The sequence below is a fragment of the Spermophilus citellus genome, assembly GCF_964194105.1.
Source record: "Spermophilus citellus genome assembly, chromosome: 8".
NCBI classification, from domain to species: Eukaryota; Metazoa; Chordata; class Mammalia; order Rodentia; family Sciuridae; genus Spermophilus; species Spermophilus citellus.
This window is the reverse complement of record NC_138189.1, coordinates 59843057-59855286: the sequence shown is the minus strand read 5'-3', so window position 1 is coordinate 59855286 and position 12230 is coordinate 59843057. Positions and strand designations below refer to the sequence as shown.

The 12230-nt window shown below is 33.2% G+C and overlaps 1 protein-coding gene across 1 annotated transcript in view; it reads left to right on the top strand.

Moving 5' to 3' along the window:
- Window positions 1-12230, top strand: part of CDKL2 (cyclin dependent kinase like 2) — a 38634-nt gene that overhangs the window by 8355 nt on the left and 18049 nt on the right. Inside the window, exons 4-5 of the mRNA XM_081303377.1 lie at window positions 6799-6993; window positions 11908-12086. Of these exons, the coding sequence (XP_081159503.1) occupies window positions 6799-6993; window positions 11908-12086 (374 nt within the window). The remainder of the gene's footprint in view (window positions 1-6798; window positions 6994-11907; window positions 12087-12230) is intronic.

The window sequence follows — 12230 nt, the reverse complement described above, 5'->3', positions numbered from 1 at the left end:
AGGCTCTTGAGGGCACTGGTACTCCAGGAAGCCTGGTGATGCTAGCATTCTAATATCATCTTAATCCCATTTAAGGGATTTACATGATTTGAAGTTGAGTTGTAGCTTCTGAGGCAGGCTACTGATGGTTCACACTTATTCATAGTTTGAGGACTTTTTAGGCCAACCTAAAATAGGAGGATTTCACCAGTGCTGTACTTTTTCTTCCCATCTGGACACCGGTCACTGCTACCTTAGTCCCACAATACTGTCAGAAGTTTCACTGAGCCTCTTCTCTCCGAATTGGTATGTTTCCTGGATTGAAAAAAAAAGATGGCGCTAATTGCCTGGCTCACCTCCCTGGGTTTCTGTCTCCTTCCAGATCCTAGGCCAGATATACTTTACTATCTTATCTCTCTGGTTCCTTCAAGTAGTTATTGTATATGTATTGTCCAGCTTTTCTGCTTGTACTCAGTGGGAGAAATTGTTACTAATTACCTAGTCTCTATTGGTACAAACAGAAGTTATTGTACTTCTCCTTTCTGGGATTTTTATTTGGGTCCAAATATGCTATGCCAGTTTTTATGGTTTAAAGTTCCCCTAATTTTTGAGTTACTTCTTTTTTTAAAGTTATAGTTATTATTCTGTACCTGATTAATTTCAATACATGAAGTCATTCTTCATTGGTTTTGATTGTCTCTATTTTCTAATATTTTTTACATATAGTATCTTTTTTCTTTGTTTGCCTGATTTTCTTTGATTTTTTGCTGGACATTATATTTGAAAGATTATTTTTAGGAATAAATTGAAGATATTTCCTCCAGATATGATTTTTCTTTTCTTCTTCTATGTTCATGGGCACTGTGACAATAATTAATTCATTGTCTCAGTTCTAAATCACTGCTTCTTGGACCTGTCTTGTGATATAGGAACTAAACTCTGTAAACATTTCTCCTTTGCTAGCTGGTTTGATTTTAGGTTTTGTTAATAGAGAAAGGGCATGGAAGGATACTGTAGATCCTTAGCAAGAGGCAGAGGCTTTTCCTCCAGACTCTGGTATGCTTTTTTTGGGGGGGTACAACTGTGAGCAGAGCACCATATCAAGAGGTTCTGATAGTTCACCTTAGCATTTTTCATGGACTGGCTGTGGCCCACCTGCACTTTCTGGTAAGTTTCTCTATCAATTGTAGAGAGGTTACAAACCATCTCTGGCCTGTATCCTCTGGCAGATTTCTTCACCACTGACAACCACACATTTCTGTGGTAGCCAGGACCTTTCCAATGAAGCCTGTATCCTTGATGGTGGTTGAAGTGCTTCTAAAATTCTTGGGAACTTTCCCTCTGCCCTAAAAGTAGTAGCTTCTCTGTATTTGCTATTTAAAAATATTCCTTAGAATCCTCTTTTACCCCTTTTAGTAATCAACTACATTCACTAGTTAACATTATTATTTATATAAAAATTTTCACCCTTCTGGGGCTGGGGTTGTGGCTCAGCAGTAGAGCACTCACCTAACATGTGGGAGGCACTGGGTTCAATCCCCAGCACCACATAAAAATAAATAAATAAAATAAAGGTATTGTGTACAACTACAACTAAAAAAAATTTAAAAAAAATTTTCACCCTTCTGGTTTCTATATAATACCAACAATTACCCGTCCAGGATCTACTCAACAAGTTCAAAGTTCTCGTTAATTGTTTCTTGCTTTCTTGTGCTTCTCGTTATCTTTTTGCTTTGAATCTCATTTTTGAAATGATATTTATAGAAATATTTTGAGGCTAAGGTAAAATTATCTGCCTCCAGAGATTATTTTTATTTATCTGATAGTGATTTCTGTGAAGTGCACAGCGGGGGCTCCCTGTCCCTTACAAAATAATCCAAATTCAAGTTTTTTTTTTTTTTGTTGTTGTTGTTGTTTTAATTATTTTAGTTATACATGGACACAATACCTTTATTTTATTTATTAATTTTTATGTGGTGCTGAGGATCAAACCCAGCACCTCCCACGCACTAGGCAAGTGCTCTACCACTGAGTCACATCCCCAGACCCCAAATTCAAGGTTTGAGTTTCCTTGAACCATTATAGGTGATGTGAAGTCTAGTGATGCCTGATTGGTTTCTACCTATGTTTACTTTGGAGGGTGTAAGTTTTAGGAGACCAGCTTAAATTGGAGGTAGTTTTTTTTTGGGGGGGGTCCTGCCTTTACAGCCTTTGGGCTTTAACTTTTGCTTATTAATTGTATAGGGCACAAAAATAAAAATTCAGTTCCATATCTGATACTTCCTGGCAAAATCAGCTTTGAGTTCTGCACTTTTCTGTTCCTGATTTTGGCCCAATAATCCTAATTATCTTCTTAGCCTTTTATGTTTCAGAAAATTAGAAAAATTCGACCCAAATTTTTAAGAATTCTCATTTAGAGTATTGGTCTGAGTTACTTAGTCTGCCACTACCAAAAGAGGTCGTGGTCTACTTTTATTTGTTATTATTTTATTTTACTTTTTTGTGACACTAGGTATCTAACCCAGAGCCCTACACATTAGGCAAGACCTCTATCACTGAGTCACATCGTCGGCTGGTCATTTTATTTTTAAAATATTAACATAAAGATAACCTGTGGACTATAGTTTGTGTTTTAATAATGATTGCAGGTTTGGGGCTGCTATAGCAATCTTGGCAGGAAGGACTTTACATTTAATAGGGAAAGAGAGATTATCTTATGTAGTCTGAATTTTTGATAAAAAGTAGAATATTTAAGTATAATGTATTATTTTACTAGAAATATGCCAATGCAATCATGATTGAACAGCTTTATTTTATTATCATTTAATTTTTTAAACAGAATTTATTAGAAATTTTAGTTCTATTTGAATATAAGATTTGTGAAATAAAGGTGTTTTGTTTTATTAATGAACTGTATGTCTTATTATGAGTAGCTTTCTCTATAGTTTCACATTTCATGGTAAGCTTTTTTAATAAAGATGTTTAAAATTTTACACTCTTAACTCATGGAGTGGACAACTACTTTAATATTTCTTAGAGAAAAAATAAGATGCATTACTTATTATCTCTAATAATAAGTCAATTCCAAAACCTTACTTAAAGCCTCTAATCTGCTAGGAGATTTTTTTTTTTTTCTGTACTGGGAATTGAACCCAGGGGCTCTTTACCACTAATCTACATCCCCAGCCCTCCCCTCTCGCCCCTTTTAAAAAAACTTTGAGACAGGGTCTTGTTTAGTTGCTTAGGGCCTCAATAAGTTGCTGAGGCTGGCCTTGAACTTATAGTCCTCCTGCCTCAGCCTCCCAGGGATCACAGGTGTGTGCCACCATACCCAGCCTGCTAAGAGTTTTAAATAGATTTGTCTTTAGATATGCATTTTGAAACCATCTCAGTGCACTTTCTGTTTATGAGAAAACACTATGGAAAATGAAATGCCATGATTGCTTATTGATTATAATTAAATCTTATTTAGCTTTTTCTTATTTTCAATGGGAATGAGTTAATATCATCAATAATAGAAAATAGTTTTGTGATAATAATAAAATTGAAACTTCATCTATCCTAGCTGAAACATGCTTCTTTAACTCTTTGAAAAGCATCTTCATTGATTACCCTGTCTCAAAATAAAACATAAAAAGTGCTGGGGATTAAGTGTCCCTGGGCTCAATCCCTGCTACAAAATAATAATAATAAAGGAAAATACCAGGTAGGGTTTTACTATACTGAGCTATCAGATGGGGATAATATTATAGTATATAGTGCTATGATGATAATAAGACGGAGTAAGGTGCTCAAGAGTGACTGAGGAGGTGACATGAAGCTGGGACCTAGATAGCAGCAAGGAGTCAGACATGTAAAGATCTGGGAAGAGTGTTTTAGGCATACAAGAGTGTAAGAACCCTAATGAATGACAAAATTACTGCATTTTCAGTTGTAATATGAAATGAACACTTGTCACTTTTTTCATCTGTATAGAAAAAGCAAAACATTCCCATTTCCTACCCTATGAATGCAGTTTCTCATTGTGTGTAGTCGTGGTAAGGTGCAGTGTCTTGCTTCCCATGACACAGCCTGAATGCAGAGATCTCCCCCTTATCCCATCTTCTTGTACCCTGTGATCTAAGCTGACCAGTGGAATATTCTGCCAGGGACTTTGAATCCAGAGGGCATAACACAGAGAAGCAATTTTTAGAAACACAGTTTAGATATTATGCAGGATGGTCATTGTGTTGAGAATTGATGGCAATAATACATTGGTGGAGGTAGTTCAAGCTTTCTAAGTAGATGTGACCTTGACCAACGTGGTTCCTCCTAACTAGCTTGATAGACTTCAAGCTTCTTTTTCTAGTCTCCAAGTTAATTTTTATAGCATATATCTTTTAAAATTTAAGTTTACTAGAGTATATGTGTATGTACTTTCACTGATACATATTTTTTCTGATTTAAATTTTTTTTTAAAGAGAGAGTGAGAGAGGGGAGAGAGAGAGAGAGAGAGAGAGAGAGAGAGAGAGAGAATTTTTAATATTTATTTTTTAGTTCTCGGAGGACACAACATCTTCGTTGGTATGTGGTGCTGAGGATCGAACCCGGGCTGCACGCATGCGAGGCGAGCGCGCTACCGCTTGAGCCACATCCCCAGCCCCTGATTTAAATTTTTGTTATATAATACTTGCATATGCCATAAAATTTAAATGAATTACCCTGCCACCCATGTGTACCAGTCATTTAGTTGTACTTTCCATAACAAACCAGTGCTATGTTATACAGTGATCAGAGGGATTCTGTTCCCATACAATCATATGGATTTGTATGGGGCAGTATATGTGCATATATCAAATGGGAGCAGACTTTGCCCACTGACCTGCATCTTACCTTCTTCTGCTTAGTATATTGCACATCAGTAAACATAAAACTGCCTCATTCTTTTTAATTGATGTGTTTTATTTCATCATATAGATATACCTTAATTCATTTAACCAGTAATCTGGAATGTGCTTTGTGACCCAGTTAGACTAATTTTACCTATTAAAATAAAATATATTCTAATATAACAGATATATTTGGTTTTGTTTCTATTTCCCCCCTATAGAATTATAATAGCTTAGTGGTTAAGAATAAGAAATCTAAATTTATGGCATACAAACCAACTGTGGGCCCGAGTGAGTTTATAGTGCGAATGTTCTGAACACAGAGGAGGAAATGACCAAAAATGAAATGTTTTCAAGAGATGACAGAAGTCACAATTCCTGGGTTCCAATCCTGCCTCTACCAGTTATTGCTGTGTGACCTTGGAGCTTCCTTAATTTTCTCTGCTTTAGATTCTTCATCTATAAAACAAGATAATTATACCTATTTCATAGAGTTTTTGGGCTCAGAATAGTGCCTAGAACATAGTAAGCACTATGTAAGTATTAGTGATTATTTATAATGTCAAACTATTTTATTATTCCTTACAAGTACTTTTCTATATGGTCTCTGAATTCCTTATTTACATTGGCTGTTTTCTTTGGTAATTGGGAAGGGTTTTAGTTTTGTACAATTGATTACCTTTATAATTATAGTAGTCTATAATACACATACTCCATTGTAAAGTAATTGTTATGTTTCTGTTTCCTTGTCTCTCCCACACATCTACCACTTATATTATAAGATTGCTTATTTATCTTAGTGTTTATCACTAAATCTGTGGCTATAATTATAATTGAAATTTTCAGGTCAAAAGTTATCATTTGACCAGTTGACAAGAAAAATCAGTGCACATACATCTTGTTTTTATTTTTTTCCCTTTACTATTATTATTAGTAATATTGTATATTGTTGAGTTTAAAATACTTTCTATTTTATAACTATGATGCTCAAATTTGCATAATATTTTGTCCTGCACTAAATGCATTTACTGCTCATGTTCAAAAATTTTCTCCATTGTTTGTTACTTAAATGACACATTGTTTGGGTATTACAGCCCTGGATTACACTTTCTTTCCTTGAGGATTTTGAAAGCTATATCCTAATAATTTTAAGAATAACCACTTAATCTGTAATTGGTGTTTCTCTCTCTTACAGTATCTTTGAATAGATCTTGAATTGGTTCTTCTTTGTTTCTTGGACATGATTTTGTTCTAGGCTAGTAGAATATGTCATGGTTTACAATGATGTTCCTTAAGACATAGGCCTGGTGTGGAATTCAATGCTGTTAGCCCTAATTTCTCTGAAATTTGTAATTTTAGTTTTATTCATAATGAATTGTTTTGCTTTCTAGTCTAACCATTTATTTCCAGCAAATATATTTTTGTGTGATTAATTATTCAACCCTCCTTCCCCTTCCATTCATTGGTCGTATTCACTGGGGCTATTCAGTTTTAGTGATGCTTTCAGTGATACCCACAAAACTTATCAACATTATACCAAAGAAGGATATTTTCAGTTTTGGTCCTTTTCTCCTGAAGGTATGTTCTAACTTTGGAAAACTCTGGCTTTGTTAGCCTTGTAGCTGCAGATAATCCTTTGGTGTATCCTTATACTCCTGTTTGACCTTGAGTACTTGTGGTAATCAAACCTCATTCATTGTAGATGGGGGCGGGGTCATAGATCCATCTTACTTTCAAAAAGATGGAGTTACATTTCTTCTTTTTATTGGTTTTATTGTGTTCTCTGAGAGAAGAAAGGAGCTGTAACTTTAAAACTAGAATATTCTTTTATAATATGCATTGTTTATGTATTTTATGCATTCTATTCTTATGCTGAGATCTGTTTTAGATTGTGGCTAATTGCTAATAATTTAAACTTATAAAAACTATTTTGCATTTTTTTTAATAATAGCAATTGAGGCATGAAAATTTGGTGAATCTGTTGGAAGTGTGTAAGAAAAAAAAAAGATGGTACCTCGTCTTTGAATTTGTTGACCACACAATTCTTGATGACTTGGAACTCTTTCCAAAAGGATTAGACTACCAAGTAGTTCAAAAATATTTGTTTCAGATTATTAATGGAATTGGATTTTGTCACAGTCACAATGTAAGTATTATGATTAAGTAATTTTATTTTGCAAATCCTTGACTATCCAGATACTAGTCGCTTAATTTAGTGAGGCATTTGTTTAAACTAAAGTTTGAACCAGTAAAATAATTGAAAGGATCTATATTACTTTGATATTGTCAATTTTCATGTGTCCATAACACATTCTTTTCTTCCAACTTCTTATTGTAAAAAACTTAGGTCACACTGGGAAGTTGAAAGGCTGTAGGATGAACACCCATGTTTCCACTATCTAGACTCTGCATTTATTAACATTTTGCAGTATTTACTTTTTCACATATTTATTCATTCATTAATATATTAAGCTGTATTATTTATACGTTTGAAAGTAAGTTGCAGAATTAGTATACTTCTTCAACACTAAGTACTATATATATCACTAACTAGATTTAAATATTTGCTCTTTTTTTAGGGCAAGATTTACTGAGTGAAATTCACTAATTTCCATAAGGAGTTTTGACACATGCATACACTAAGGCTCTATGTATTTGTTAATTCAGGTTCTCTTGACTAGTTATGAAATATGAAAGTATAAATATCTCTATTCTTACCTTATTGCAATAATCTTTTGTCCTTTTGAGTGCCAAATAAAATAACCTCCAGGAAAATTGACACAGGGTATAAAATGAATAACTATACACATAGTATGCCAGTTTTATAAAGTACTTTAAATGAAATTTATGTGTGATTATAAAAGTAATGAATGCTAATGGTAGGAAATTTGAAAATTTAAAGATAATCATTAATAGAAGAAAAAATTATGTACTATCACTTCAGCATTTGATAAATTTTTTAGTTTTCTTATTATTATCTTTATTTTTAGCTATCTTATTGTGTAGTTGTATTATGTATTTGAATTATAATGAATAGTTCATCTCTACATATATTAGAATAATTACATGCTATTATGTATATATTAATATAATGAATAATATAACACTAATATAATTAATATATACTTATATACCTATGTATATATGTATATATATGTGTGTATATACACAATATACATATGTATATATATGTGTGTGTATATGTATATACACACATATACACACATACATATATATATATATATATATATTTTAGGATAATTCCTCAGTAAAGGTAGAGATATAATTTCTACCAGGCAACACATTGTCTAGCTTTTCTTAGGAAGCCTGCTCTTGGCAACTTTGGAATGATTCAGTCTCAGAAAATTGATTTTGAGAGTAACTGAATTTAGAGACTATTTCTGTCTCTTAGACTAGACTTATATCAACCAAGCTCAGGAGACTGAGTGTCAGTTTAGTTAAGTTAGAGAAATAATTGTTTCAAGAACATATGAATTTTAATAATAATAATAATAATCAGTGTACAGGCATTTGGACCAATATTAGGAATCAATGAATCAAGTAATTCATGGCATCAAGTTAAAAGACACTGATTAATCCTTCTCATAAAAAGAATAGTATCTTCCCAATGGGCCTAAGTACTTAAAGGAAGCTAGTTGTATTTCCTACACTGAAGGTGGATTTGTCAGAGGAACCATACACAAAACTATCATTGGCTTTCTCTCTTTTGAAGCGTGTTTGAATGTTCTGCCTAAGTTTGCCTCTGTGTGCCTTCTTTTTTTATATTTTCATGACTAATTAACCCATGTTTAGTAACATTGCCTACCTTTATATTCACATTCAGGGAGTGTATAGTAAAGTGTTGCTGGCTTGAGAGCCATTCTGTCTTTAAGGCAGGAGGTTTACTATCCATTTGGTCCCATGCATAAACTTCAGAGCATCCATATATCTTTTATGACTCTTAATTTATCTAGTCATGTCTCTAATTTATGACTAGTTAACATCAAGGGATATTTAGTATTGCCTGGTAGTCAGACTTTTTTTTTCCTAGTTCATTTACTCTCAAACTCTTCTCAAATTATAATTTCATATCCTTTTTCCTCTCAAACCTCCTGGACCTCTTTCACAATCCTCATTCCTATCCCCCTGTTAAGTGGAAATAATAATAATATAATAATAATAATAATAATAATAAAATAATATTATACTGGGGTTGTGGCTCAGGGGTAGAGCGCTTGCCTAGAATGCGTGAGGCACTGGGATCGATCCCCTGCACCACATAAAACTAAAAAAAAAAAAACAACAACAAATAAAATAAAGGTATTGTGTCCACCTACAACTAAAATAATAATAATGATAATAATAATAATAATAATAATAATAATAATAGCACTACTCTCAGGATTGTCGAGTGAATAAAATAAGTTACAATATGTAAAATACTAAGAATAGTTTGCTATTAAAGGAGACAAATAATTATGATGGGAGAAGGGAGAAGGGGATGAAGAAACATGTACATACATGTTCACTCAAGGATGAAAACATTTGTCCGGTTTTTAATGGAAAAAAATCAAATTTTATTACCCAGTTAAAAGAAAGGCAACTTAGAATAAAGCCTAATTTTTCAAAAAATCAGTCAGTGTTTTAACAAGAGGATCAAGGAAGGAATATGTATCAAGCACTTGATCCCTTCCCTATGTAATACACAAGATCCGTAAGTTTTATTTTATGGTTCAAGTAGTATCTATAAATCCATGCACTCTCTATGCATTTGCCCCTTTATATTTCCAAATAGCATATTTAAAGCAGATAGGTAATGTTATTTTCTCATTAGCATATCATTAGTACCTTTTTCTAAAGGCATTTCTTCTTTTTTTTCAGCTTTTTTTAAACATTAAATTTTTATTTTTGTATTTGTAGATGGACAGAATGCCTTTATTTTATTTGTTTATTTTTATGTGGTGCTGAGGATAGAACCTAGTGCCTTGCACATGCTAGGCAAGCACTCTGCCACTGAGCTACAGCCCCAGTCCTTAAAGACATTTATTCTTAAATATGGTATTCATATGAGTCTACATACATATATGTGAACAGTTGAATTAAAAAATATCATTTTAATACTTTGTAAGCCAGGCTGAGTAAATGTATTTAACAACAAATTTAAGATTGCTATCAACCTTGATGTTAAGTTGGACCCATATAGCATAAGGCATTATGAAGTGTTTATAGACCCCTAAACAAAGTTTTTGCTGAAATTTATTAATTTATTTACATCATACATGGTATTAAGGACCCATATCAGAGCCTGGCCATCCGAGGTTGCAATGATAGCTTTTAGTAAAAATTCTACTCCTATTATCTTGGTTATGCTTGGGTTCTATTGTTGTTACCATAAGTCATAGACTATGAGAATTGGGTGGGAACATAACAATCATGCACTTTGGCCCTCTCATTTGGAGTATGAGGAGGGGAACTCAGAAAGATTGAGTTGTCTATGGCTTTAATGAAAACCTGAGACTAGTGCCGAAGTCTCCCAACTCCTAGTTCAGCTTTTTGTGCTGTAGTACAGTTGATTTGGAACTGGTTCTGTGTCCTTACACTGATACCTAGGGTAATAAAAGTTTCTAGCTTATGCAAAATGTTTAACAGTGACATATTGCCATTTTGGATCCTGATCTTTTGAAGGGGTCTAAAACAAATACACACACACACACACACACACACACACACACATTTTTTAAATTCCAAAATATAGTTTACTTACATTAAAAGGATTAAGCCTAATACTTTGTTTTGCTTAGCTGTTGAATTAATATTCTCTATCCTACTTTCCTGTTTTTCCTCCCAGGAAATCTTAATCATTGATCTTGTTTTACCCTCTTTCTATTTCTAATTGTCAAATGAATGTCTCTACTTGGGTGCTCAGCATTCCATCCAAAGCTCATATGGCTAAAAGTAAGCTAATCATTCCATTAAAATTTATAGATATTTCTATTTTCGGTAATGGAACTACCATTGCAGATTCTCAGATTTAAATAAAACATCTGAGATTACTCCTAAATTCTATTGATTCTTGATTTTAAGGTATTTCTAAATTATATATTCTCCTTTGTATTCTTCTGAGCACCAGCCTCATTTAGGCCTTTATCACCTCATATTTGTCCCTTTTCTCTTCTCTCTCCTTCTAGTGGTTCTCTCTGATTTAGCTTGTTTATCACAGGCATCACCTTTAAACAATATATTGGTCACCTCACTTCCATGGGTCCCCAGGACATTGACACAAACTCAAACTTCCCAGGCTGGCCGGTGCTTAGTGGGGGGAAAAAACTAAACATTTTACTACAGTTTCTGTATTTCACTTATTAAAATCTCACTTATTAAACTGAGAGTTAAAGCTCTTTTTTTAAAATTTTTATTTATTTATTTATTTTTATTTATTTTTATTTTTTTTATTGGTTGTTCACAACATTACAAAGCTCTTGACATATCATATTTCATACATTTGATTGAAGTGGGTTATGAACCCCCAATTTTACCCCAAATGCAGATTGCAGAATCACGTCGGTAAAGCTAAAAGTCAGAAGCACCTGCTTCTAAAGCTCTTAACTTTACAGGAATGTCCTTTTATGGTAATTTAAGGCTTATTATTTATTGCTTTCCTTGTTACATTCACTTGGATTGCTCTTTTTTTTCTACATTTATCCAGATCATACTCAGTATTAAAGGCCTACTATAGAACCTGCCCCTTTCATAAAAATTTTTCTTACTACCCCTAGTCTTCAATGAGAGTTTTTTTAGTTTTGAGATTAGTTATTAGCCAGTTGGTTTGTTGATTAATAATGTATGTATTTTTTTGTGTTTGAGTATTTAAATAAAACTTCAAGCATGAATGTTTTTTCTTGCCCAGCTAGGTCTCAGTTTCTTAAAAGTCAGTAACAATTTGTATGCATTATTTTCTATTCTTTATAGGGATAAAAAATCAGTTTCCCACTCATGGTAGGTGCTCTCCTAAATAATTAATTTTTGTTTACCATATTTTGTCCTCTTCTTTTTGTTTTAGATCATACACAGAGATATAAAGCCAGAGAATATTTTAGTCTCCCAGTCTGGTGTCGTCAAGTTATGTGACTTTGGATTTGCACGGACTTTGGCTGCTCCAGGAGAGGTTTATACTGATTATGTGGCAACTCGCTGGTACAGAGCTCCAGAACTCTTGGTTGGTGATGTCAAGTACGGCAAGTAAGACATCAGTACTGAGAGGGAGCGATTTTAACTTTTTTTTCTGGATAAAACAAAGTATCTTTACAATATAATAAATGAAAGGAAGGCTTGAGTTGAGGGAAGTTAATAAAATGATTTGTAATCATTTGATACATTTCCTTT